Here is a 27,361-nt window from a genome sequence, read left to right as displayed (position 1 = left end):
TTTCACAATTATATGAGTTCATCAGTGGCATGAAATCCATCAACCAATTTCAAAGACATTCAACAAACATCTTAAACTACCTTACGGTAAGAGAATCAAACATATGAAATGTTTTTTAGTATGCATGGCTTGATTTTTTTATTTTATTTATTTATTTATTTTTTCTAATGCAGACTGTTTTTGCCTTGGAGTTGAAGATGTTACTCAGCATTAATGTGCTTTATGGACGGCCAGAGAATTAAAGCGGCTTTTCAAAAATGTTGGCTTCAATATTAAGCCTAATTTTTATTTAAAATTCAGATTTTGATATCTCATTGCTTTCATCTTATCTTTTCTTCCAATTTAGCTGTCTGCTACTATTAACTACTTTTATTTCTCCAAAAACCCTGCTAATCGTCCTATGTATGACAGTCTTATAATTATGCATCTTGACAGGGAGGCAAAGTACAAAAAAGTAAAATATCAAAGTCGGAAATGTTTACGTTGCATTTCTCATGTCACGTACTGTTGGTGAGAGAGAGAAAAAAACTACTGAATTAAATGAGTTTATTAAATTCAAGTTTGATTCGTGCAGAAACAGAAGAAAGTGAGACACGGAGCCCACAGCTGTTGCAGTTGTCATTTCACAGACATCCTGTCTGTATAGACGTGTCTGTTAGACTTCTGCAGACGCTCACCTGCAGCCAGAGTCACTGGGGAGGCTCTTTAACAATTTTAATAAGGGCTAATTATAACTAATTACATTGTTCAATCAAAATCCAGTTGGGCTTGAGGTGTGTGTGTGTGTGTGAGAGAGAAAGAGAGCAACGGAAGACAAAAGACAGGACACACTGGGTGAAGTGTCTCGCTGCACTCTGCTGCGAAGGCATGACAACCGTTGGTGAAACCGCCGCAGTTTGACATTTTTGTGTAAAAACCCTCAAACGCAAATGAATCACATTTATTTCAAACAGAAATGCTACTGATTCCTACTAATATTACATTTAAAAAGTTCAAATCTGTGACATTAATTTGAGTTAATTTACTAATTGTCAGGTTATCTGCTCAGGTGGCCAGTGACATTGTTGCTCAAATATTGTTTAAAAAAAGACCCAAAAAGTACATAAATTGATCTTAATGCAACACTATGCAGATGCTCTGTCTGCGCTGGTGAAGGTGTATTCACTTTAAAATGCGCAAAATGACTCCATCTGTAACTAAGCTGATAGTTATATGAACACCTTTGACAGTTGGTGTTTAAAGAACAGTAAACTTTATTAGCATATGTTTAAATATTGTTTTAAAAAGCTGTAGAAAAGAGCCACAACCTTTCTACAAAAGTTGAAAAGTTAGTTGTATTGTGTCAGTGTATGTTGACACAATACAATGCGTTCTACGTTCCTCATCAATATACATACACTATGCTAAACGGGCACATCAAAAGCAACAGTCACATGTCAAAAACGTGACAGGATTTGATCTTTCACCAAATGTGCTACACTTCTTCACTTTAGACTCTTAAACTGCCTTTTTAATGATGACATACTTGCTTCATGGTCTCAGATTTTCCGTTGCTGTGGCATGTTGACCGTGTGAGTTTATTTTTGTTGTTGATCGCAGGCAGATATAAAAGGAAGGTCTTTAAAAAAAGAAAAAGAAAAAAGAAAGCTCATATCTCTGCTTTGCACCAAAAAAAAAATCAAAAAGGTAAAAACAGGTGTAAGTCCATCACAGCAGCAGCAGCATAAGACGCCACCTGACTCTGAAACGCTGCCAGAAATGACTCCACCAGCAGGGAAGCCAGAAGTCGGGGCCAAGTGCCCTGCTGTGTCAGCCACTTCAAACATTTGGCAGGCCACCCATGTAATTTCACATCAGTGCAGACAGACTGTTTGATACCATTGCAGGAGATTGTCTAATGTTTCTGTAGAGACTTTGCAACAGGCGACTAATCTGTCTCTGATCGTCTTGATTCTTTTTAAATAAGAGGTGGTGCTCATTTTGTGCCCTTGCAGTGTTCGTCATTTCACACACAACCTTTTGTGGCACTAATTTGTACCTTCTGCTGCAGAACATTTCCTGTCAACCATGGTTCAGCTCGTACTCACCGGGGTCACATTTTATACATGCTTTGACAACTTAGGATTCAAAGTAACTTCCTACATTCTACTAGAAGTATTCAACAGGGAAAGCAATTATGTCTGTCGGTATTAGATCACTTTATTCTTGATATAATAAGTTCACAAGTCAACTAGTCCAGAGTTATCAGAAACAAACTAAAAGGGAATTTAGGGCTTCCACATACTTCATTCAAAGTCCTGAAATTGGCTCTCGTTGATGTAGACAAAATTTGCATCATTTTGTTCGCAGATAGACGTCCACCTCTACTTTGGCGACACAAGACAGTAAATGTATTTCACCCAGAGCTCTGTAGGTCAGAAGTTTGTTTCCCCCTTTTTTTATGCAGAAATGCACTCCAAAAGACTTGTTAATATTTTGTTTTGCTTTCGCTATCCGTTTTTTTTTGTATCTGCTGGAGACATGAACATCTCTGATAACCCTCTGACGTGGTGACAAATTACATGCATTTGTATATTTAATTATAAGACTGTCAAATGGCTACGAACTCCTGGATGGAAATTGTAACATCGTCGTCCATGGAGGAGGCCATCTGCAGAAGAGTGCGGCGCTCTCTCTCTCTCTCTCTTTGACTCTGAGGGAGGAGGAACAGCAATGGGTTGGGGTTGTGATGTGTTGGGATGAAGTATGTGGGATTATTTAGTCCCGTACAATATTTTCAGAGGACAGTGACACTCAGTGGTAGATGTAAATTGTTGGATTGCACAGTTGAGCAGTTGGGAACGTCAGCAATTCAACCACTAAGTGATATGTATTATTACAGAGCTGAATAGATGCGGAGGTACAGAGCATCACAAACTTTCTGTACAGTCATTGCTACGTGATGACAGAACAAATTAGCTCAAAAACTATCAGTAGTAAGCTTTGTGTAATAATACATTTTAGCTAGAAGTGCCTTTTAGAGTGCTCAAGAACGCTGTACAAATAGAGCAGCAGAACAAACAAATTAGAATTAGAAGCAGAACAAACACATTAGCAAAGGAATAGGTGATCGCACTGAGTAGGCAATCTTTAACAAATAGTGTAGCTTTTGGATTTGAACGGAGGTAAAGAATCGCTATTGCGACGCTCCGCAGGCAAAGAATTAGAGATGTTTGGGAAGAAACGGTGAAGTGAAGAGAGAAGGAAGATTTATGGCGGGTTTCTATTGGCGAGTAGATTCATCTAAACCTTACAGCACCCAGTCTACTACAAAGCATTGATCTAAAGTAGTGTAGAAATGTTCTCTGGAGCAATCCTTCATGCCTTCCTGCCTGGGGGAATCTGGGTTTGGACGTTGCCAGGAGAACATCACTTGTCTGCCTGGTTCGTGTCGAGTGTAAAGTTTGGCAGAAGGGATTCTGGTGTGGGACACTTTTCCAAAGTTGGACTGGTAAATAATTATTGCAGCTTCATCACAGGGTCAAAGACAAACTCTGGTGAGCTATTGACAGCAAAGCGGGTGACGGCTTCAGAAACAAGGACGCAAGGAAAGGCTGATCGCTGTGAAAGGAAGCTTGATTATAAGCATTTGTAAAAAAAAAAAAAAAAAAAACAAGGACAAAGAACGCCTCTATCTGCTTCTGCTCTGACACAGATTTTGTGTCAGGCGTCTTTTTGTGGGAGAGAATTATGATTACGAGCTGCTTTTTCAGGGTGGGGGAAATGTGTGTGGCATGACCAAGAATAGACGGATCATGCTATTGTAACGACAACTGATCACTCATTCAGATACTCTGCCTTGGTCAGGAATATAATGAGAACGACATGCATGCATGTAACTCCAGAGCCCAGACGAAGCCCAGACTTAATTAGCCGTCTCTTGCCAGATGCTGATTGCAAAACCATGTGTCTTGATTAGAGCGTACACAGCACTTCCTCACACACATCCAGCACACACACAGGAGAGCTTAGACGTATCCCTGAAGCACTCCTTAACTTTGGAGTGTTTTATAAACTGAACAGAGGAAAGCAATTTACTTGAAAGCAACTTGGCATTTATATAAAAAATTCGCGTTTCTTACATAAAAAGGAATCCCCTCCACCCACTCACTAAAGAAACATTACTCTCAAAAATACAGCTGTATTTTGTTTTACATACAGGTATACAAACAATTTATGAAATTAGGGCAATTTCTTTTTTTCATTTTTGGGAAATAAAATGATTTGGTGACAGGAAATGCCAAACAATTATCTTGTTTTGATTGTGTTTACTCGTTTAGCATAGCTTCTCATTTTTTCCTGTATGTTTTCTGTTTATATTTATTCAATTTTAGTATTTTAAGAATAAAAAAACAATTTTTTTCACAAGTCCACACACACACACTTCTATTTAGTTCAGTTTGTGCATTACTTTCCTTTTTTTTTCTGAAGTTTTTGCACGCCAATGTCTCGTCTCATATATGTAAACAAGGCAAAACAGTGAGATTCATTATTCGTCCCACAGCTGAACAATCTTTCTGCTTCCTGCCCACATATCATTTCGAGGCGGATCTGTCAGCCAGAATAATGACCTCAGCTGTCTCGGATATGGAGGAGGAATGGCAAGGATTTGGGAAAGATGTAACTAGCGGAGGAATCCCATTCCATGACCCGTCATTGGGGTTCCTGGCTCGGCTGGGTTGTCATAGAGACACAGATTGTGGGGGATTGTGTTTTTTTCCCCTCTCCTTTGCATACAATTGTGGGGAGATTACATTAAAATATGTCTAATTTAGTGATACGGTGTATTAATCCTCTTGGTTGACTCACCAACATAGCCCTGACATAAACCACATTGAAAATCCAGTGAAAGGAAAACATTTCTGGGTTTCTGAAAAACGGCTGAATAGAGGACGAACCCTAACAAACACCAATTAGGACCTACTGCTGAACATCAACCCTAAACAGTCAGATATTCCGTGGAATGGTTTAGAAGAAGGCATAGTCAATGTTTTTGAATGGTCCAGACCAAGTGCAGAACTAAATCCAGTCGGAAATGTGTGACAAAAGATGCTTGCCATCCAAACTGACAGTTTTACAAAGAATGGCGGGCAAAAAAAGTGAGTCTCCAGAGCTGGTAGACATGCATACACCAGGGTTTACCTGAGTCTATTATAAGCCTGGTGGGCCACCAAGCTTTATTGTGCCCCTACCAGGCTAGGCATTGCTTTTTTTTTTTTTAAGACTTTATAGTTGGTGTTCAAGCATTAATCTTTCAATCTTTTGATATCACATAGTTATCAAGTGATATTTTCACATTTTTCGTCAACTTTAAACATTTTTTAACTCAAAAACACGACAGGCTGCTGGACAAATGTCTGCCCTTCCATTTAGCAAATATGAGCTAATTGGCTCTGTGACTTAAAATCCCAATTAAATACATCAAATCTTCTGGTGGAAGAATTGAAAGAAATCAAACATAATTGATGTTTTTTTTTGCTACCATTCTTTCTAGGATTGTTTCCTGTCTCCAGCCTGTGTATCCTTCCTTCTCTTTACACACGTAATGCATATGAATGACGTGACCTCAGCTCCCTGGAGAAAATAGAGCACTCCCTCCTCCTTGCAATTCACTGGGTCCCAGGATCTATTTCATTCCTGACAATTCTGCCATTTTGAAAGCATGTTCCTCCCAGCTCCCTGCTCCGTGCTAAAAGGAGATTTTGAATTACAGTGAAGCAGAGGTCTCCGACCCCAATTCTGGGCTTTTTAAATGACTGCCTCAGTCAATTTCTGCCAGATGGGTCTCTCATGGCAGATCTCATCACAGTCAGATTGGAAGTTTACTCAGAATATGTCAGGCTGCTTTTGCCTCCCACATGTCCAAATTGTGCTTAACAACTCGTGATTTACTGATTTGATTGTTATAGAATTACTAATCCACTTTGATTGTTTATTGAAATTATGGCTCGACTTTCGACAAAGTTGTCACTTTCAGTGGCTGCTCTATTTATAACAGTATTTGAACATTTCTTTTTAATCTGTCATAAAACTCTCTATGGACTTAAAGTGCTTAAAGAAGTTATGGATTGCTATTCAAAACGTTATAGCCTTCGTTTATACCTGTTTGGGAACAATTTTAAACATCATGGTAATGACATCCAGGTAATAATCCAGTTTCTGGTCCCACCTGTAAAACACAGATTCTGTTCCTGAAACCCTGAATGACGACAAACACAAACTGTGAAGCAGCTGCAAACTTTTGATTTCAATAACGCTAAAGGAAGATGGAAATCAACAAAGTAAAAAAGAAGAAAGTGATATTCTTTGAAGATATTTTCAAAGTGGTAAATAATCTCGGTCTCCCTCTGGTTTGCTTAGGATGAGGAATTGCTGGCAATATTAGAGAGATGGGTTTTAACCAACTGGGATTACATGATATCGACTCTTCAGCTAAATTGGATTGGATCTTGGATTGATATTTTTTTACACCAAGAAAGGGCTTATTGGTTTGTGCATCAATCAAATGTTGTAATATTTGTGTTTCGGCAAAGATTACTTATGGACAGGAACAACATACCTGGGAAAATGTATTGCATTTCAATTCAGTAACCCCTATTTGGATGTGCAAGAGTAAAATAAAAAACAAAGCCTCTGAAAGAACAACAACAATTCACGGATAAAAATATATGACAGGTCATTTTCCCAAGTGAAACATTTTCTAAAATCGGTAAGTTCTCAGCCTGTGTATAAGCAGGCAGGCGATTGCTGGGGCTTCAATGCACACATGGAAGGTCCCATCCTACTGTGAGAAGGTTGGCACCCAACCTGGGACCTCTTGCTGGATATCTACGGATCCCTCCTTGTTGTCATTAAACAAACTCGATGTTCCCTTCGACTGCTCCTCGCGGAGATAGAAAATCCTCTCAGGAAGTACGAGATGTCTTTTCAATCGTTGTCGTCTCTGCCCTTAGCCGTTAAGGGGCGAGTTATACAGCAGGAGGAAGGGCGCAGGTCACGTAAACATCAAATCAAGGTCTGTGTCTGCGTGCAATTGTGACCCCTTGACCCTTAATCGTGTTTTGTGTGTGTCCGTCTGCAGAGGCATTCAAGGGAAGAAGTGCGGGACCATTATCGTGAAAGCCGAGGAGTTGAACAACTGCAGGGTGAGTAACTGGTTTCTTGGAGCTCTTTGCCTTTTAGGTTTTCTGTTTTTAAGATCTGCTTTCACACACGCTCTAGTTTGTTCATACTAAAATAACGGAGGCCTTTCCCAAATGAGTACATTAGTCGTCATTCCACTAGTATCTTTGTACGATTGAATTTTAATGTAATTTTGTCGTGCTGCATCTTGTTTTTCTCAAAAGCAGACTTTATTTTCTGCACCCCAATTAAACGAACATGTACATGAACTCACCATCTCTACAGCTCAGTCTACAAAGGCACTTTCATAATTAGTTATCCCTAAATAAAGAGCCTTTCCAATTTTACACAATTCATTGCCAAGAGGCTTTGTTCCAACAAAGAAATAATCAAACAAAAACAAACATCCTCACGCTTGGTGTTAAGTTTGTCTGAAATGACAATAAATTGAGTTACTTTACTATCTGCACAGCACACTGTGAAATTAATTTATTCAAATGCAAAACAACAAGAGAAAAGCACTGTTCAAATCAATAAATAATAAGGTTTCTTCTAAGGGATTACATCAAAAATGTGTTGATCCTCCCCCTGTATTTCCCTGGTGCTATTTATTTTTCATCTGTCATCATTGCTGTCCCAGTTTCTTTACTCAGCATGCCCTTAATTACTTCTGGGGTTCAATAACGGAGCAGGAACAGTCTTTTCCCAAGTCATCAGTAAAAAAATAAATAAATACATTTTAGGATTCAGACTGTCAGTTAAATAAAATGACGCCCTTTTCTTTTGTTATGCACCAGTGAAGTTGCAGGAAAGCAGACAGCAGCAGCCTCGGCACACGAGAAGTGGCAAAAGTAAACTTCTTGTTCTGTTTTCATGGAAAACAGAAGACTTCCTGGAAAACTTCATGAATAACATGGGTCAGGGATGAATTAACCAGATGTAGTATGGAAAACCAGTTGGAGACTGCAAAAAAACTTTATATGCATGGAGACGAACTCGAGCTTCATTGGAATGATTCAGATGAAAACATCCCTGTGTCAGAAGGGCCTAGTCAAAGTTCAGACCTAAATATGTCTGAAAATGTTTTTTTTTTTAGCTAATTAAAGCATAAAAGTTGGGCTTAAATTAGCATTTTCTGACCGTCTTAAACATCCAAGTTTTCCAGTTTTACTGGAACTGCCCCAGTTTCCTTTCAGAAACTTCAGATGTGATTGTAAACAAGATACGAACCCAATTTAATGGCTATTGTATCTATATCATTGGAAAATCCTGTTAGCATTTTAGCTTCATGGCTGCTCCAGGTGGTTTCTGGGGTTTTATAGGTCACTGAAGTTCATGCAGTTACCATCTCTACTAGAGATGTGCCGATCAGGTTTTTTCCTGCCGATTCCGATCACCCATCGGTGATAAAAATCACCGATCACATAATTATATATATATTTTTTATTCATAAACACTACCACGTTATGTGGAAAAAGGAACCATGAATTCACCTTAATTTAGACAAAAACTTGTTTTTAATAACTTTTCCCAAGAAGAAAACTAAACAAAACAGGCATTGTGCAAATTGTACTGTTATCAGTAATACTATCTTTAACAGACTGAAGACATATGAAGGCTCTGAAGAGGCTAAATAATGCAAAGAGTCTAAATAAAACCTCTCAACATTGCCAAAAAATTCAAGTATAAAACTTAACATTCAAAGGCAAATACAGGTCCAATAAACAATCCCGAGTTATTGAATGAAAACGTCTTGATAGCATGGCGGCTAGCTGATTACTGCTAGTTCTGAGTGACTGTTTCTGACTGAGCGGAGTAATTATGCAGAACAGGGAGGAGATCGATTATTTTTTCAGAGATTATCTGTCTCATGTTATGACAGCAAAAGTTTTAATACGTATGTAAAATGTATTTCTTTAGGTTAGATGCTGCAGCTTTGAGCAGAGGTTCGGTGTGAGAGTCACTACCAGGTGGAGCAGAAGCAGCGGTTCAACAGCGAGAACAGAACCAGCGTCTTACATTGCAGCTCGAAGACTTAAATAATTTTGCGGGTTATTTGTTTAGCTTTCTGACCGTCATGCTAATCTGGGTGAGTGTTTGTAGCTGTGTACTGCTTTACCTGCTATCTGATCGCTAGATATGTATTTTTTACTGCAGCGAGCCTCGATGTAGCCAAACTCCGTCAAGTATGGCATTGTTTTTATGTCATATTAGCTTCGCCGTGTTGATGCATTTTGACCTGCTTCACCCCACGTGCTTCAATTTTCCGCCGCAACACGCAAACGTCCCCAATCACTCAGTGAGTTATAGTTTCAGATTTGTTGCCGCACATTTGCACAGTGCAAAGGAAAGAGGAGACCAGCTGCACAGGCAGGCTGCGAAATGAGATGCAGGTGATCAGTTTGTGTGATCGGCAACAAGATACCGTGATCGGCGATCACCGATCATACACTTTTTCACGGAAATCGGCCGATTATGATCGTTGGCCGATCGATCGGCACACCTCTAATCTCTACTCATGTATTCTTACAGTAAATGATTTCTTTTCAGTCCCACTGGTTGATCCCGACACGCTTTGCTTTGTTTCTCAAGGAATCAGTGATGATGCAGTTCTGTGGGACCAAGTTGGACAAAAAAGATTTCTTTGGCAAGTCGGACCCTTTCCTGGTTTTCTACAGGAGCAACGAAGACAGCACGTGAGTTTTCCTCCAATCTGTCCATCCTGTTTTCACGTTCCCTCATTCACTTTCTTTTCCCCTTTTCATGTTGGGTTTTGAACCCCTCCCTGCAAAATAAATGTTTTTTATTGATTTTCCGTGTAAACGTGTGTGAATTACATGTGGAGATGTCAGCATGTGTGTGTTGGGGAAAAGCGCAGCACACACAGATTTTACAGGTGTGCATGTTGGACCCGGCTCTGTTGGCGCTTTCTGTTTTCCTGCAGTGTGGTACAAGTCAGATAAGACTTTATGCTCTGAGGGACTCATGAAATTACCTCTTTTCCTGATGGTGTGTGTGTGGGGGGACAAAAATCTTTGAAACAGGAAAAATTGTTTAAAAAAATGTCATGGCAACTTGAATGTAATTTAAAGCTGTGAGAAGCTGTTGTTTTTATTATATTAGAACTTCCAACAAATATTGGCGTTACTTTGTGGCCTGCTGGAAACGTCTGGAAGTCGAATTAATTATTTGCTTGAGAGAAAGGAAAATATAGCAAGGAAACAGATATTTTTTTCTCTTAAAAATCTATCACATAACTTCATCTTGAATCTTTGTTTTTATACTTTGAACATTTGAATCCGGAAAAGTAGAGGTAATGTATTTTTAGAGCTATCACGTTTAAAACTAATTTCAGAAATTGCATAAAATTTTATTGGTTATTATCTATATTAACAATTTATTTACTCAAAATTGAGAGAAATAGCAAAATAGAAACAAAAAAGATTCTCAGGGACCAGAAATAGTGTAGCAGACCCAATAAATGGTCTTTCTGTGTGATATTTTACTTAGTTCAATAGTTTTCAGTTATCCTATAATACCACAGACAGGTTGACAAAATACTATTTGATTAACAAACCCAGGAAGACACATGCAGTATCCTGTTACTTAGAAGCAGAGGTGATGTCACACTGTGTGGGAGGGTGCATTTAAAACAGAAACAAAATAATTTGTAGCAGATGCTGTCAATTGGAATAGCTCTTATTTTAACTAAGGTTGCCAACTTTGCCAAATCTAGCATGTAAGATATGTCTTTCTGTTATCTTTTTATGGTTACTCTACATTAACAATTAGATCAGGTTTCTCGAACACCTTTTGAACAAAATGTCCCCTCGGCTGGTATGAATCGATATTCTGTAGTTCCTTTTTGTTTTTTGGCTGAAAAAATGAAAATGATCAAAACTGCAATAGCAGCAAAGACAAAAAGGATTCAAATGACCCAACAAAGTCGAACTCTTCACCAGCAACCTGAATGAACGTCCAACGTCCCTAAAAATAAAAACAACTAACTTTGATTCTTCTCCCGTCAGTTGCAACATCCACATTAAGAGCGTTGTTAATAGCTGTGTTGCTATTATGAAACTGTCGATATATCATCTGATAAGTGGTCAGGGTTGGTTATGGTGAAAATTATCCAATTTTGGTCCCAAAGGCTATTTATTGATTTATTGAAAATCCAAACTTCTCCATTCAGAATCCCTCCCTACCCTTCAGTTACTTGATTTCACTTTGGGTTTCTGGGTCACGTTAACCACCTTCCACTTGTCGTCCTTTCTCTCTAGGTTTACCATCTGCCACAAGACCGAGGTGGTGAAGAACACGCTGAACCCCGTGTGGCAAGCCTTTAAGATCCCCGTGAGAGCTCTCTGCAACGGGGATTATGACAGGTAAACCTCCCTGGGGTTATGGCTACCAGACCGCTGCTTCTGCAAGCATCTTGAACAGCAATACATATTTTCAAAGTACTGCACACAAAACAAAAATCTTTAGAGGAATAAATAGCTTTAAGAACCCTTATTAATGAACAGCAGGTTCCTGCTAATGGCCTCTTCAGACTGGATTTTGGCTCTGTTTATAAAAACAACCCCCACGTAATAGTTGTATGAAAGCCTCTTTTTATGCTGTTATTAGGATTACATAGAAATGACAGGAGCCGTCATTATGTGACAGTGCTGATAATGCTCACCTGCCAGAGACGTGTGCCTCACAATGTTTCTGTTTCTCTGGAAAGATAATGTCAGTGGAAAGTAAATAACAGGGCTCCCCGCCACATGAAAAATGCATGTTCTGCATTGTGTTGAGGAGCAGCGGAGGAAAGTATTCGGGATCACCAGCAGAACGAGTGAATACTGCTAACAGTTTCACCACAGGGGCAGAAATAATGACTGCTGTCGCTCTCTATGTGAAACCAACTAGCATTCAGATTGATCCGTCAGACTTATTGGTGAGCAGTAATAATATTTTCTGGCAGTATTTATTTATTTTTTTAAGTCCTTTGGACCTTGTCTACACCACCATTTGCTGTGCAGACGCAGTGTTAAATGGTGTGATTAGCTGCTTTCTCTTAATGCAGAGCTCTTTTTTTCGAAAGGGGCAAACTGATGATGATGAAACTCATTTGACTCTAGGCAAGAGCTTTCCTGTCAGCTCTCGTAAACATCGTGCCGAGGTGACGACATTTAAGGGAGACTTTGCAGCAGTTTCATGGAGACCTAAAATTGCCACAAGTGAAAACGGGGAAATAAACTTTCTTCTATCTGATTCTAACCTCTTTTTTCCCCATGAGCCTTGAGTCTGCCTTAATAAAGCTCCGGTTCGTTGGCCTAGAAAGCCTGATTTGTTTGGGGGAGGTGTGAAAGTGCAGTTGAACTCTGATGCAGACCAAAAAAGGGAACTCTGGTTCGCCTAAAAACATAGGTCTCTCTGTTCTGTTGAAGTGAATTCTGGTGCGGTTCGAATTTACATTTGGATGCGAGTGGACTGGACCGGAGACTGCTCCAAAAGCAGGAAGCAAACTATAGTGCAGGGTATTCTGGGTAAATACAATCAAAAGAAGCTTGAGAGTCTAATGCTAGTGGGAAAAATTGCTCAGGGTCTTTTACCAAAGACAAAAAATAAATCCGACAATCATTCATATCTGCTGTTGTGCCATTTTTGTTTACATTTTAAGAAAATGTCTTCTTTGGAGGTTTTTGTGTCGTTTCCTTCAGTGGTTCTTGGTGCAGCGCCACCACAGGAGAGGGGAGGGAACAAGTTTTTCAATTAGTTTGAATTTCTTTGCCAGTGCAGTGTGAAAGCAAACGGCACCAGTTTAAAATGTAACAAATGTTGCTATTATGGGATTTATGTTAGCACATTTCTCATAATGGTGAAACAAAAGAAAAGGAATGCAAGGTTGTTGTTTTTTACATTTGTTTTTTTACATATAAAAAATCGAATTGTTTTTTCATGTATTTGTATTCACCCGCCTGTACCCTGATATCCTCACAGCTCGTAAGATCTGATCTGTTCAAAATAGTACAAACATAAATCAGGAATTGACCCTGTTGAGGATTGCAGACACGTACATCTTCCCAGCAGAAACCCGTTTCCATCCTCTGCACTTCCACAGAGCAGACGATGGAGAAGCTGTCAGCGGCACTTATTGTTAAAGATATACTGAATGACAGGATTTGGAGTCTTAACTCATAGGTACAGAGCGCAGCGTCTGTACCTGAGGGGTTACTATCAAAACTGTCACAGTCGAGGAAGAGTGGCGGTAAATGCAACTTATAGTAAATCTTTATCCTTGGAAATAAATTCATCTTGCATTGCTGTAGCATAATCTTTTGTTTTAAACCACCACTCCAATTGAACATGTTTCCCTGCAGCTGATTTATTGACAAGCATGTTCTCTTGTCCTTCCCATTTTGAAGAGTGCCTCTGATTACTAATCAAAATTTCCCCAGCTGTGATTGATTTCAACAAGGAGAGTAAAAATGAGAGAATGGTTGAGTTGCGTTTAGCTACATTGCTTCCTCGGTTACATAACATCTCAGGGGAAGTTCAACTCTATCAAGTAAGAAAACAAATAAATGGATAGATTCTCTTGTGTCTATAGCAGCTTAGTAGTGAAAAGGGCACAAAGAAGCCAGCCACAGGGTTTATCTCTGCTGAGCTAACAGACAGCAGCATTGATCCACAGTTTGGTCCAATAAGCTTACTGCTGGAGCACAGTTGCTCCATGCCTTATCAGCGGGAGACTCAGCAAGCTGCATGTACGGCACACAAACGCTTCCACACATGGGTCTGCAGCCTGAGACGGGAGATAAGGGCGAGCTGAAGCTGGAAAACAAAGGAGGACTGTCTTTCTGCACATGCACTCAATCACAGCTTCATGTTGCATCATCAAAGCTCCGAACAACGAGATGTTTTCCTCTCATCGTAGTCTTAAGGGGAAAAGGAGATGAAAACCGGGAACACCGTTCAACCAGTGTCGGCCTGGACCGTCGCCGCTCCCTGTTCCTGACTTTTTCTTTCCCTGTAAAGCGTATCCGGCTCTCCTCAGCAGCTAACGAGGACTTACATTTCCCGTCCTCGTTCTGCAAGGCGGAAAAGTTCAGCCCGGGTTCGGATTCTAATTAGATATCACTCAGATGCTTTAGAGAACGGGCTCCATGCGAGTTCAGAACACAGTCTGGAAAGTCCCCTGTCTAGTTACAGTCTTGTGCAGTGCAAACACAAGAGATCTGTCTCTGCTTTCTTCTGTCAAAATGACAAACTAAATTAACCGAGAGGCTCGTCAGTCTCTCCGGCTGAGTGCAGAGGGCTCTCTCTGGTTTAATTTGCTGCTTGTTCTTTTATTCTTCTGCCCCCACTCTCCTCCATGCCCTTCCCTACAAGCCATTCTTCTGTTAAAGATATTGGTAGATGAAGCGATAGCATCACATATCAAGCCCTTTCAGGTTGTTCTTTATTTTTGTTTTCCAATTTCCTCATAAGATATAATGACACAGAGAAACGGATTCATTTTGAGGTGACAAGAGAACATTATCAAAAATAAGTAAAGGGCAGGTAGATAACATTTTGAAGTAAAGATGAGCATCAGGAAGGCTCTGCCTCTCTAAAAAATTTAATAAATAATTTTTTGCTTTTAGTGATGTAAATCGACTCAATAAGGTAAAAACTTTGTTTTAAATTTGCTTCTCCCACCAGAACAATCAAGGTCGAGGTTTACGACTGGGACCGAGACGGCAGGTAATTACTCTGGAACAGTGTGAGGTTCTTATGTTCTTTGCTGACAAAATGGGATTTTTTATTTATTTTTTTTTTTTTTGCATAATTGTGGCGTTGAATTAAAACGACGCTGCCATGTTTTGTCATTTAGATATTGCATTAAGGGTGAGGCAATATGCTGCACTACATTACAAGTAGGAGCTTTAGAGACCATATCAAGAGTTTCATTGTCTTATCTGTATGCTGGAGGAAATCTGGCCCCTCTACTTATTCATATTATGACATCTTACAGTCATCTGCAAAGGTAATGATGCAATACTCTGAAATATGCAATCATGTAGATATTAAATGAAAGTGGGCTGCGAATAAAGCCCTGAGGAACACCAGATGTGATGCTGTGAAGCCTTTCTGGAGTCCTAACAGTCTCTCATTCTTCTTTATTTGTCCTTGCAGCCATGACTATATCGGAGAGTTCAGCACCAGCTACAGAGAGCTCTCTATAGGACAGAGCCAGTTCAATGTCTATGAGGTAAGTCTGAATGTGTGTCTGTGATGAGCGAGCATGCACATTTCTGCAAAGTTTTTTTTCTTTTTTTCCATTGTCATTTCCTTTGTTGTCAGTTTTGTGAAATTTTATCAAGTCTGCTGCAATTTTAATTGCATTCAACTTAATCTAAAGCATTCGTTACAGGAGAATATTTGAAAATGTGTAAATTATCACCTCAGATTAAAGAAGCAAAATGAAGAGTTTAAAAAAATGCCATCAGTTTTAGACAATGATTCAGATTTATATAATGAAAACAGAGAAAAATGCTGTATTTTGTCAAAGGGACACTATTATGAATTTTCCAGGCATATAGCGCGCATCTTATGGCACAATCAAGAAACTTTCAGTTGTTATAAAAATACTGCAACTACTAAATATGACTTAAAAGAAATTTGACTTTGTATTTTAACACCTTGAAATCGGGCCTCCGTCTCTTTAAAATCTGCTGCTCTTTCGGAAACTCCACCTTCAAGAAGTCATTGCAACATCGCTCTTCTATTAACTCTTTAATAACGCTTTTACTCACGTTTCACTGAGAAGTAGCTCATAATGAACTCAACTGATACGCAGTTCCACCAGGTGTTTGCTAATTGCTGCTGGCTAGTCTGAAGGAATCGAGTTGGGGATTTGCGGGGAACGGGAACTCTGAGGCGGAAGCTCAGAATCATGGAAACTGCAACTCTGAGGAGGAGCTCTGAGGAGGAGCTGCGCCTCGAAGGCGGAGCTATGTCTAACCAGGTGTTTTGCACAGCTGAGTGGTTGCCAAGGGAGATTACAGGATTTCTCAAACATGCATGAAAGAATCAAGACCACTCTTCAAATGTTTTTGATGAGGGAATAACTCAAAAATAGCTCAAAAAAGTCAGTTTTACGTACTACTGGCCCTTTAATTATGAATGGCAGTCACACACACTGATGCTACTATAGTGGCTCTCTAGTTTCCATATGTTTATTGACACACAGAGAAAAACACAGAGGACATCTTGCTTGTACAGCTGCTGTTCGCTTTAAGCTCTTTTATTGTCTTTTATATCTTATCTCGCAGTAACAAACACTTGTCTTCACCTGCTTGACCTTAGTACAACCTCACTGTATTACTTTTCTTCTGGGAATAAGCTTATAGTGCATCTGTTTCACTTTTACTCTCCATCTCCAAAGGCACACTCGCCTCATGGGTGCTCGCTCAAAGATAACCAAGGAGAAACACACACACAAAAAAATACCCCACATGTTTTGTCGGTTGTTTTTCCTCGAGGCCCTCTTCCTCTGTTTAACCTTGGCACAGTTTAATGGGACCAGGAAGCAATGCTCCAGTGTTTGGGATTCAAGAGGAGTCTCAGCCTTGCTTCTGTCTGGCCCCTTTCATTACCGAAGCTCTTGGATGTTTTACAAACTCCTGGCAGATTTATGAGAAGTGGCACCAATTGAGGGCAACAGCTGAAGATGGACTAAGAGCTTGAGCTTTATGTATCCAAGGAGAGCATCTAAGGTCTGTTTGTCTTATAAATTCACACTAATTCTGCACGTGTTGCACATAATGTTGCAGATTAAAGATGGGATTTTTCTACTTTGTGTCCTTCCGCCTCCATTTTGTTCTTTCGTCTCCTGCCTTCATTGGTCGTGTCTCACCTCCTAAAGAACATCTGCTGTTCTGCCTTTATTTGCCAACAAACTCAACACAAAGGAACAAACTAATACAGAAAGACCTAAATGACAAAAATAAACAAAGGCCATTAAAACTGGAATCACAAAGACCCGTGACTCCTGACCGATGATCTTGTTTGCGATACAAACCAAGGCCAGAGGACACGGATGTTTTTAATCCTAAGTTATGGATTCTGTTGCCTTGATCCAGTTGAATGTTTTATTAAAATAATATTTAATTAGGTAAATGAAAAGATGCAATTTATTTTTTTTATTTTTAAACACCCTTGTCTACTTTATGGTCTATACATAGAAAGTGTTTTAGATATATGAATGTTACTTTTGGCTTTTTACTTTTACTTACTCCGTCCTTCCCTTCTTTCTTTCCTTTTGTTTACGCCTCCTTGTGCCCTGCATTCCTTTCTTCATTCTTTCCTTTCTTGTCTCCTTTCTACCTCCTTTTTCTTATATTCCTTTTTTTTCTTTGTACTTCCTCTTTTATATCCTTCCTTTTTTTCTTCCTTGCTTTCTAATGTCCTTATTCCTCCCCTCTGTCCTTCCTCACTACCTTTCTTGATTCTTTCCTTGCCCTGCCTCCCTCCTTTCTTTCTGTCCTTCATTTTTTCCCTCGTTGCTTTCTTGTGTCCCTACTTCTCTACCCGTCCTTCCTTGGTTCTTTCTTCTCTTCATTTTTTCCCTCTTTTACATATGTCCTTCCTCTCTTTCCTTTTTTGTATTCATCCTGTATTTCCTTACTTACTTGTCATTCACCCTCCCTTGTGTCCTTCTTCTTCTCCTCCCTCACAGTCTTTGTTTTCTCTGCAGGTTCCATATTTAAAGCCTGCTCACAGTAGAAATATCCCTTTTTTATTTTACATATAAATTAAAATGATTTTGGATGACAATGTGTAGGAATTCCCACTTTGCTGCATGAGTGAAGTTTTAAACTAGTGCATCTTGTTCCCTTTTACAGGTGGTAAATGCCAAGAAAAAAGGAAAGAAGAAAAACTACAAAAACTCTGGAACGGTAAGCCAGAAACTCTGCTTCAGTTTTTTTGGGGGGGTTTTCTCAGTGCATTGAGCCAAGTTTAAAAGACCTGAAATGTGGTTTTATGCTTCACTTCCCACAGCCTCTTTCATCCCGTTAAATAGAACTGGACTTTTTTTTTTAAATTAAATTGGAGAGAAACACCCACATATGTCCCATCGGGGATTGTTGACTGTTACGCTATTGTCTCCAGGTAACGCTGCTGTCCTTCCTTGTGGACGTCGAAGTCACCTTCCTGGACTACATCAAAGGAGGGTAAGCGCCCGCCTTGAACCTGCACCGCAAACGCGGAGGCTGCATTGTTAACGAGGGCTGGCGTGCCGAGCGCCGTCCCTGTCTTGATAATCAGCCCGTCATGACGGCGTGTCTGCAAAGTGCCAAAGATAATGATCCCTCTATGTGAGGGAGTCGGGCGGAAAAGTGTATATTTGCATGTGAGAGGGTGACAGCGAAAGGATGGTGGGGGAGAGAAAGAGAAAGAGAGAGAGACTGACAGATGGGCTGACCCCAAGTCGCACACAGATCAGTGTTTGTGTGTCTGCATCCTGGTGTGTAGCGGCTTCCATGCGTTCATCCTGGCTTCTCTGTGCATAGCGCTTGTGGACGTATGGTTCGCAGGAGCGTTGACCCGTGTGTAGCTAGGCATGGCGTAAATGCTCGCCTACACACTCTGCCTTCATTAGAGTCACAGAGGGGGAGACTGTCAAAGGAGAGAGTGTGTGTCTACAGCTTAAAAGGAAAATGCCACTGATGCATTTGTGTTTACAGGCTACCAAAAAAAGTTGGCTAGCTTGTAGCTTGTTTTTCATCTCTTCATAAAAGTTTTTTGAAACAGTTTTGTGGGTTTGAATTGTTTTGTGGCACAGATCCAAAGGAATAAAAACAACACGCTGCTTCTTTTTCATAGATTTTCTTGATGATCCTCAATTATTTTTTTTATTTTTTATTTTTTGAAGAACAGCGAGTCTGTGCTTCCTTAAAGTCTTAAATGTATGTAAAATTCAGTTATGAAAATTTCTTGGCCTTTAATACATTCATCACATGTTAATGTATTTAAGTTTCTGTCAGACAGAAATTTGAGTCGCACGCAGACATCTTTGTTGTGCTCTGTGACTCAAGGGGGCAGCTACAGGCAACTAACTGCTAATACACATTTGCTAGCCAGCTAGCTAGCAAAGTGCACATTTTTTTATATTTTTAGTACATCTGTTGCGATACAGGTCTTAAATTTCCCTCTTAATGGTCCTACAAATGTCTTAAATTTGAGTTGTTGAAACCTGCAAGTGACAGGGTAAAAAAAAAAAGAAAGATTGCAAGGAGATACTGGTGTAATACTTAGATGCCACAGCTATCCATTTCAACTGAGGACATGTTTTCAGTTATAAAATGCAAGCCTGCGCTCCCACCGCGTGTCCTGACATACGTTCACACACTCACTGTCTGCTAAAGGAGACGTCCTCCATCATCACCGAGTGTGGATTTCTCAGCCACTTTGTGTTTTTTTTTGGGGGGGGGTTCGTCTTTTTTGGCACTGCATTGTGAGTGTGTAAGCTGGGTGCTCCGACACCCTTGTGTGGGTAAATTAGGAGCCAAGTGCGGTTTCTCTGTTTACAACCTAAATGGACCGTAATGGTCCTGTCGCACTTACTCCAATTGCATAATGGGCTGATGGCGTGTTTGTTTGTGTGCACGGACACAAAGATGCACTCTAGCACATTAAAGTGTGAACACACACCCAGACATTCTTCCGTTTGAGCATTTTCCTTGTGTCTACCTTTCCAGATGGACTGCTGTCTCTTTTCCCTACCTGCTTCTGTCGTCGCTGGTTCTTTGTCGTCTGACTGACGGCTCCTTTTTGCAGTTTCAACCTAATCAGCGAATTGTTCAATTGAACCTAATTAGGAACTAGACCTGCTGGTTGGATTAGCATAAATGAATGATTTGAAAGCGCTCTCCGTAAATCCGGATTGACGGCGCTCCCATGCTTTTCCTTCCCTTTGATAGCGTTACCCATAAATTGTAACAAAGAAGCCCCGTTTTGTGCCGGAGTGATGATGAAGTGATGAATTGTTGCCGATATCTTTCATTTTTAACACCGTCTTTGAAGACCGCTCTGTCACTCAACGTGACGGATATTGTTTGGTTTGTGAATTGAGCATAGAAACCAGAATAGAGGCAGGAGGGAACTCTGCTGGCACTGTCATCTTTCTGAGAAGCTATCATTAGCGGGAGAAGCAGACAAAAAAAAAATCAAAGAGGAAAAAATAGCAAACAAGGCAGCTCCTTGAAAAGACACCAGGCTTAATTGGAAACTTGAAACAGTCCATTATGTTCATCCTACAATGTAAAACACTAAAGTTAAGTATGGATTTATTAACACATAATTCTATAGTGGACAAACTTTAAATATGTAATCAGCAAGAAATGGAAGGAAGGAAGGAAATGAGAGATGTCGGACAGACAGACGTGAGGCTAGAAGATTGCAAAAAAGTATGAGGATGCTGGGAAAGAAAGGAAAAGAAATAACGCGAGGTAGGAAGTAGAGAAGAAAGAAAAGAAGGGCAGACACAAAACAAGAGGGAAGAAAGGGAAAATTCAATGAAGGAAAACCGAGAGAAGGAAGGAATAAATTGAAAAAGGGTAAAAGATACAAAATGGATAAATGACATTAACAAAAGAAGAAAGGGCACTAGGAATTATACGAGAAAGGAAATATAGAAGGTAGAAGAGCAAAAAAAAAAGTAGAAAACTAAAGGAAGGAAAGACCCAAAGTAGAAAGGAGGAAATGACACTAGGAAGGATTCAAGGAAATTAAAAAAGGAGGTAACTTTCAAACAATGGAAGAGAAAATTAAATTTAGTAATATTCAGGCCTTTTCTTTAATCTCAGTTTACAGGACAGACAAATGTGTCTGTCCTGTAAACATCTTTAAATTATATTCTATACAAGAATAATAACAAGTTCTAAAACTTCTTAGCCTAACTGTTGAAAAACAACATGAAGATTACTGTGTTGCATATATCTACTGTATGAGAGATTAATCAAGAAATCACATGGTTTTGTGGCCAGTTGAGCCCTCAGAGGTCCGGCCTAGTTTACAGGAATCACCCATGGTGTAAAAGTGAAGGTGACAACGGAGGTTGATGTAGGGGAGTCAAAGTGATCGGGCGTTTGGCTTCTTCTGCCGCCATATGGACGCTGTCCAACAAGAAACATCTGCTTACCTCTCATCAGGAGAGGTCACTTCCCTCAACATCTGATGCTGTTTTCAGGTCGCTCAGTGCACTCATGCATACACACTTCACCCCGGCACGGAGGAGCAAGGAAACATCTTTTCTGAACATGATTCAAAGTTTTGGGCTTTTTTTTTTTCTTTTTTTTTTTAGGCAGGAATATTCTCATGTTAAAGCTTTCAGTGAACAAATGTCAGACTGTATTTTATGTTTATCTGTGTAAATGGTAAATGCATCTATCCTTTTTGTTTGACAAGTGTGTTTTACAGCTGCTATTTATTTGGACTTTGAATTCAGGTCAACTTTACGACAGAATATTTGGGCAGGGCTAGTGTTTTTATATTTTTCTAATCCGAGAATAAAGTCAGATTACAAGAATACAGTGGTAGTAGGTAATATGATAAAGTCACACGACAATAAAACCATAAAACTGTAGTATGAGGAGAATGAAGTAATCATTTTATGAGAAATTAAACAAAAACTTAAATGAGGAACTTTAGCGTCTTGTGAAGTTATATTTTTGTATTTCTTTTTACTGATGAGGCATTATTGCAAATTTGAACTCATCAGCTTCAAATTAATCCATTTCAGGGAAAGGTCACATCAGATCTGCATGACTCAAGATGCTTTTTTCATTTCAGTTGAGTTTTTTTCTGGTAATTTTTGTATATTCTGGTAAATTTGTGTCTTTATTCAGCTAATATTATGACTATATCCTCATAATATTCTCGGGCCTTGATGCTCCAAAACACAACTAAGAGAAGGGTTGATTGAAATAAAAGCCACTTTTTAAAAAATATTTCCTGCCATTTATAAAAGAAAGCGAGGAAAAATAATTCTTTTTAAGCCACATCGCCATGTCCTTCCTTAGAGTTTGTACTATTTTGCATATTCCATGCAGTATTTCCCTCCTGACCACTGCTAAGTTTATAGGAAGCACAAATGTTTTATTTATATTGGCTCTAGGCGAGGCGCTAATGTAAACTCAGAGTTCCAGAAAATGCAGTAACATTTTGGGAAGCAGGATAGTTTTTAATCTGAGCTGCTGTGCCACAGTATTCAGCAGCAGGTCTGTTTTCCGGCGCTCCCCAAACCAAGCGTTGTTTCACAGCGTCCAGGATCTACTTCTTGTCCTGTATGGTTTACGTCCTCCCTGCTTCTCCTGGCAAAGTGTCGCTTTCCATCAGCATCAGTGAATCAGTGGTATGGAGTGACTGTGCGTTGCATCAGCTGCGTGTTACATGCCAGATAAACAAGTCACATATTAGCATTTGAAGCGCTTCTAAGTGACTTTTTAGTGTGAAGATTAAAAAGTATGAAGCAACTAGAAGTGTTTTTAGTATTCCAATGTCACTGATGGTGATGCATAAGGAATAAGAAAGCACGTGTTTTGCACGGTCAAAAGTGCAAAATCATTTTTCTGGACAAAAACTTAAAAAAAAAAAACCTTCAGACTATATGATGGACCAGATTTCAGGTGACTGTTTTTTTTTTTGTTGTTTTTTTTTAAATTAAAATCACAAAGCAGTAATTTGTTTATTTATTTTTACCTTTCCAATACAACCTCTTTAAATCCAATCGTGCAGGTGTATTACTTAGACGCCGGCTATTTCTAGAGACTAAATCTAAAGACAGGTGAAAATGTCAGCTAACAAATCTGTTTTTAATTTCAGTGGAAATAGTAAAGCCCACTTTAACAATGACTTTTCTTTCACGGATGATTTGACTGGGTTGCCTAGAAACACACACAAAAAAAAATCAATGTGGTTAATCATAGCTCTTAAAGGAAATTAGAATTTGCTAATATCAATGGAGTAAGGTCAGAGCTTTATAAAAGTCAGATCTAGATGGCTTTGAATCTCAGATTGACTCATCAGTAGACTTCAAATGACTCGTACTAACAAACTCAAATGTGTTTAATGCAGATCATGCAGGAATATGAATGATTATTCCACTCAGTTAAGTTTCCTTTGTGGTGGTTGTAACACATTCGTTCTTCGCTGGCGTTAAGTTCACCTCGTCCCGTTTTTTTTTCCCCCTCACAGTTTGAGTTGTTCTGTCAAGAATTTGTGCATCTGTGGCAGCCAGAGGTATGGCAGGAGAGGAACAGGAACATGAATAATTTAGACTGCTCAGATGGAGCTTGTGTCTGCCAACATGAGGACCTGTGATAGGTATTTTCCTAGAACCTACATAAAAGAACCACAGACAACGTATATGAATTTTATGACAAACTTTGCAAAGGAGAAGACTCTATCAATTGCTCCTCCGAGCTGTTCATAGAGCGTTCTGAAAACCTTCAGTTTGTTTGTCTCTTTTATTAGCAGAAGAGAGAAAGGTGTGAACAGGAATGGAGGGGGTGAAACCCACATCCTAAATTCACAGTAGGATGTGAATTCAGACAGACAGAGGGGAGACACAGAAACTAAATTAACACATACTAGGTTTTACAGCTCAGGACTTTCCCAGGAAGATCTAAGTCACCATCTGTACAAACATGCTTGATTAAGGAAGATTTAATTTTGTCTCCCAAGTTTCAACAAGTTTGAACACTAAACCTCTAAATATAAACTAGTAACATAAACTTATAAATATAAGAATGATAAACATAATAACTCTAACATTTCCCCCCTGTTTAACATTCTTATACAAAAGTCACTCAACAACTTAAAATGAAAAAGAACACATAAAAAAGAAAAAATGAATTATAAACGAAACAGTAGAAAACCAAATGCAATTTTCTTTCATCACAAGCACCACTTGTTTTCACATTTTCAGTGTAGGCGTCATAAAACATTTGATTCCATCTGTTTATTAGTTACAGGACATCGTCATACATTTTTTTTTTTTTTAGTTCATCTTCATCTCTCTGAAGAGACATGTAATCTTCATCGGTGTCAGAGATTACCCTGACCATCTGATAGTTGATCATGGCTGTGTTAAATGTCTTTAGCATCATGCTACGAAGGCATGAAATGATGCAAGTTGTAAACAGGCAAAAAAGAATCAACACAGTCAGAATTGGTGTAACAATCTTCCACTATGGCCCAGAAGTGAGCCAAGACAGAAAGTCAAAAGGATGTGATCCTTTCGTTCCACTTTCCACATAATGTTTAAGTTCTTCCAGTTCATGTAAAGCGTCAGAAATGGTTCCACCAGTTCCTGTTTCGTCAGGAACGAATGTACAGCACGCTGGGCCAATGATTTTACAAACACCTCCCTGAGAGGCTGTGAGCAGGTCAAGCACAACACGATTTTGCAAAACCATGTTTCTCAGTTCAGTCAGCTCTCTCATGGTGCCATTTGCCAGCCGGTGTGTGCTGTTGATGAGTTGCAGTAATCCATATCTGTTGATTTCAACGTGGTCCCGAACCTCTCCTACTCCGACCCATGGAAATATGCCTTGCATAAACTTTTCTCCACCGGTCCAAATCCTGAATTCCCATGGAACTCCAGTGTCTGTTGTGAGGCCTCCCCAGCGTTTGACCTCTGGCATAACTTCACGCTTGGAGCGGGCAGCCAGAATGTGTCGTCCTTTCCTGATGAATACAATCGGTTACAGGAAGTACCAGTCTGCCATCACCCGTGAACCATAGTCTCCTGGCACTATGGTACTGCACAGCGTTGTCTCCTGTTTCCTCTTTGTCTTGTGCGTGATGTTGAAACTCCTCTCCTGAAACAAGTTGTCACAGTCTGGGTTGTCCTTCCAGACTTTGCAGTGTGGAGTCATCCTTTGACCCCTGCAGGCTGTGCATTCGATGAAATCCTGTGTCGGTTCGCAGTAGGTGTAAACTTTGTTACACAAATTCCAAGGTGACGTCCCAAGAGAAACATGTCCGTTGTTGAACACGCAGCTCCTCAGAGACCCGGGTTTAGCTCCTGCTAAAGAAATGGTCTCTGGTATTTTCCATGCGGTTAGTGGAAATGGAAATACGTCAGCATTAAAGGAACAGTTCATAGATCCAAAAAGTTCCTTCACGGCATCTCCTATCTGAAGTAGAACAGAATAGTCATTTTTCCACCGTTTGCATCCCTTTGGCATGGGGACGCTGAGTCGTGGTTGTGTGCTCAGGCCATAGAGACACATCTATTTGTCATCCGTGATGTGTCCTACACGCAGACCTGAGTTGTGTGTGGCGATTGGCAGCTGCGCACACACATAGCAGTTCACAGCATGTCCCTCGTACGCGGTTCTATTCATTAGTTTCCACCACAGGTTGATGCTGCAGTCACAGCGCAGTAGAAGATTCATCTGGCATATGGAGTCCCCATTGCTGCTCGGCGCACAGAGATGTCAGAACCCCCAAACTAAAGACGGGGGAATCTTAAGCGTTTCTTCACCGGGTTTGAGACGAGCTACCCTAAAAAATAGCCCCCCTTTGAAGTCCGGTCTTCCTCCCTCCGCCTACTTAGGGGTTCAACACTCCCTGCAGCTTGCAGTGACTGAGATGTATCCAGCTGGGTCTTTACGACTGTTGGTGTGGTCATCAGCACCTGGAAGGGTTCTTTTATGACCTTTATGTAGACCCAGTTTCCTGGCTGGATGGGGGTGGTTTTATTTATTTCCTGTAGAGGAGAACAGTCAGACGGCAGTAAATTTGCATTTAACACCTCTTTCTGTTTCAGGATCCTGATCATATAATCTACCAATGTTTGTTCTTCATCAGCTTTCTGTAAGTCTGGAGCAAACAGAGGCAATATGTAAGCTCTCCCATAAATTATGTCAAAAGCAGGCTTTGCTGGAACTACTTCAACTCTTTTAGAAAAAGCATCAATCATCACCAAACAATATTTATGTGGTCTACTTTGTGTGAGTTCAATAAAGTCCATATGCATTGTTTGAAATGGATGAGGGTTTTGGGAAACTTCCTCTTCTTGGTCTAATGTTTCCTTGAGGATTGTTTCTGACACAAACCGGACATGCAGTACAAAAAAAATTTTTTTAAGTAAGAATTGAATCCATATGTGGTAAAATGCTGTTGTAGCATAGAGACCATCCCCCCTGTTGACACATGACAATGTCCATGTGTCAAAATTGCTGCCGCTCTAAATAGAGACTTTGGAAGGACCGGCTTCTACTTACTGAAAAAATGTTATCATCATTCAGTGTCGCCCCTTTAGTTATCCACATTTGTTTTTCTGCGTTTGGAGCATTATCTTGCATGTCTTTTAACACAGTTTTGTCTATTACTTGAGGATCTTCTATCTGTATTGAGAAATTGTCTCCCCCATGCTTCCCAGTTGCAGCTTCCTTTGCTACTTTATCAGCTAATCTATTGCCATTTGAAACCTCATCCTGTCCCGTGGTGTGCGCTGCACACTTACAAACTGCTAGTTTAGCTGGTAAATGTATGGCCTGCAAAAGATTCTTAAGCAAGGATGCATGGGTGACTGGTTTCCCTGTAGATGTTATCAAATTCATCAAAGCATAACTCTTCCTAAATAAAAATGACCATCCTGAAATTAAACCAAAACCTCAAATCCTCTAATTTTCCATTTCTTTTTGAATTTATTGACTATCAATCAAATCTGGATTAAAATGTTCTAGACTGAAGTCTAGAAAATGTTGCTTTTAATCACAATCATCAGTTTTTAGTAGCCGTTTACAAGGTTGCTTAAAGTCTCAGACTTTCCCTTAACCTCGCATTTCAGACAAGTTTACAATGTAAGTTTTTTATATTTTAAATTTAATTGTCAATAATTTTATCCGTTACTCAATTTAGCAGTAAAATTTCTCTCTTCTCAAAACAATTGTCATTCATCCCAATATAAAACACACAAACACAATCCCAATCAATTTATAGATACTTTATATAATTAAACTCTAAGTTAAGTGTTTCAGTTAAATGCAAAGAAATACTTCATAGTATTTCAACACTGCAATATCAATTAAGTTCAACACTGAGATATGTTTAATTTAGTTCCAAACTTGTATATTTATTTCAAAGAAAATAAAACATTTGCAAATCATTATTAGTTTTGAATCTAATAATTTTAGTTGGTGTAATTTAGCCG

At 39.6% G+C, this 27,361-nt stretch overlaps 1 protein-coding gene across 1 annotated transcript in view; it reads left to right on the top strand.

Annotated features, from left to right (window-relative positions):
* LOC103459532 (copine-8) overlaps nucleotides 1-27,361 on the top strand; it is an 83,785-nt gene that overhangs the window by 40,779 nt on the left and 15,645 nt on the right. Inside the window, exons 7-13 of the mRNA XM_008401168.3 lie at nucleotides 7,121-7,184; nucleotides 9,754-9,857; nucleotides 11,442-11,546; nucleotides 14,854-14,895; nucleotides 15,328-15,403; nucleotides 18,039-18,092; nucleotides 18,307-18,368. Of these exons, the coding sequence (XP_008399390.2) occupies nucleotides 7,121-7,184; nucleotides 9,754-9,857; nucleotides 11,442-11,546; nucleotides 14,854-14,895; nucleotides 15,328-15,403; nucleotides 18,039-18,092; nucleotides 18,307-18,368 (507 nt within the window). The remainder of the gene's footprint in view (nucleotides 1-7,120; nucleotides 7,185-9,753; nucleotides 9,858-11,441; nucleotides 11,547-14,853; nucleotides 14,896-15,327; nucleotides 15,404-18,038; nucleotides 18,093-18,306; nucleotides 18,369-27,361) is intronic.

The sequence above is a fragment of the Poecilia reticulata genome, chromosome 23 (assembly GCF_904066995.2).
Source record: "Poecilia reticulata chromosome 23, P_reticulata-male-v2, whole genome shotgun sequence".
Taxonomy (NCBI): Eukaryota; Metazoa; Chordata; class Actinopteri; order Cyprinodontiformes; family Poeciliidae; genus Poecilia; species Poecilia reticulata.
This window is presented reverse-complemented; position numbering and strand designations above follow the sequence as displayed.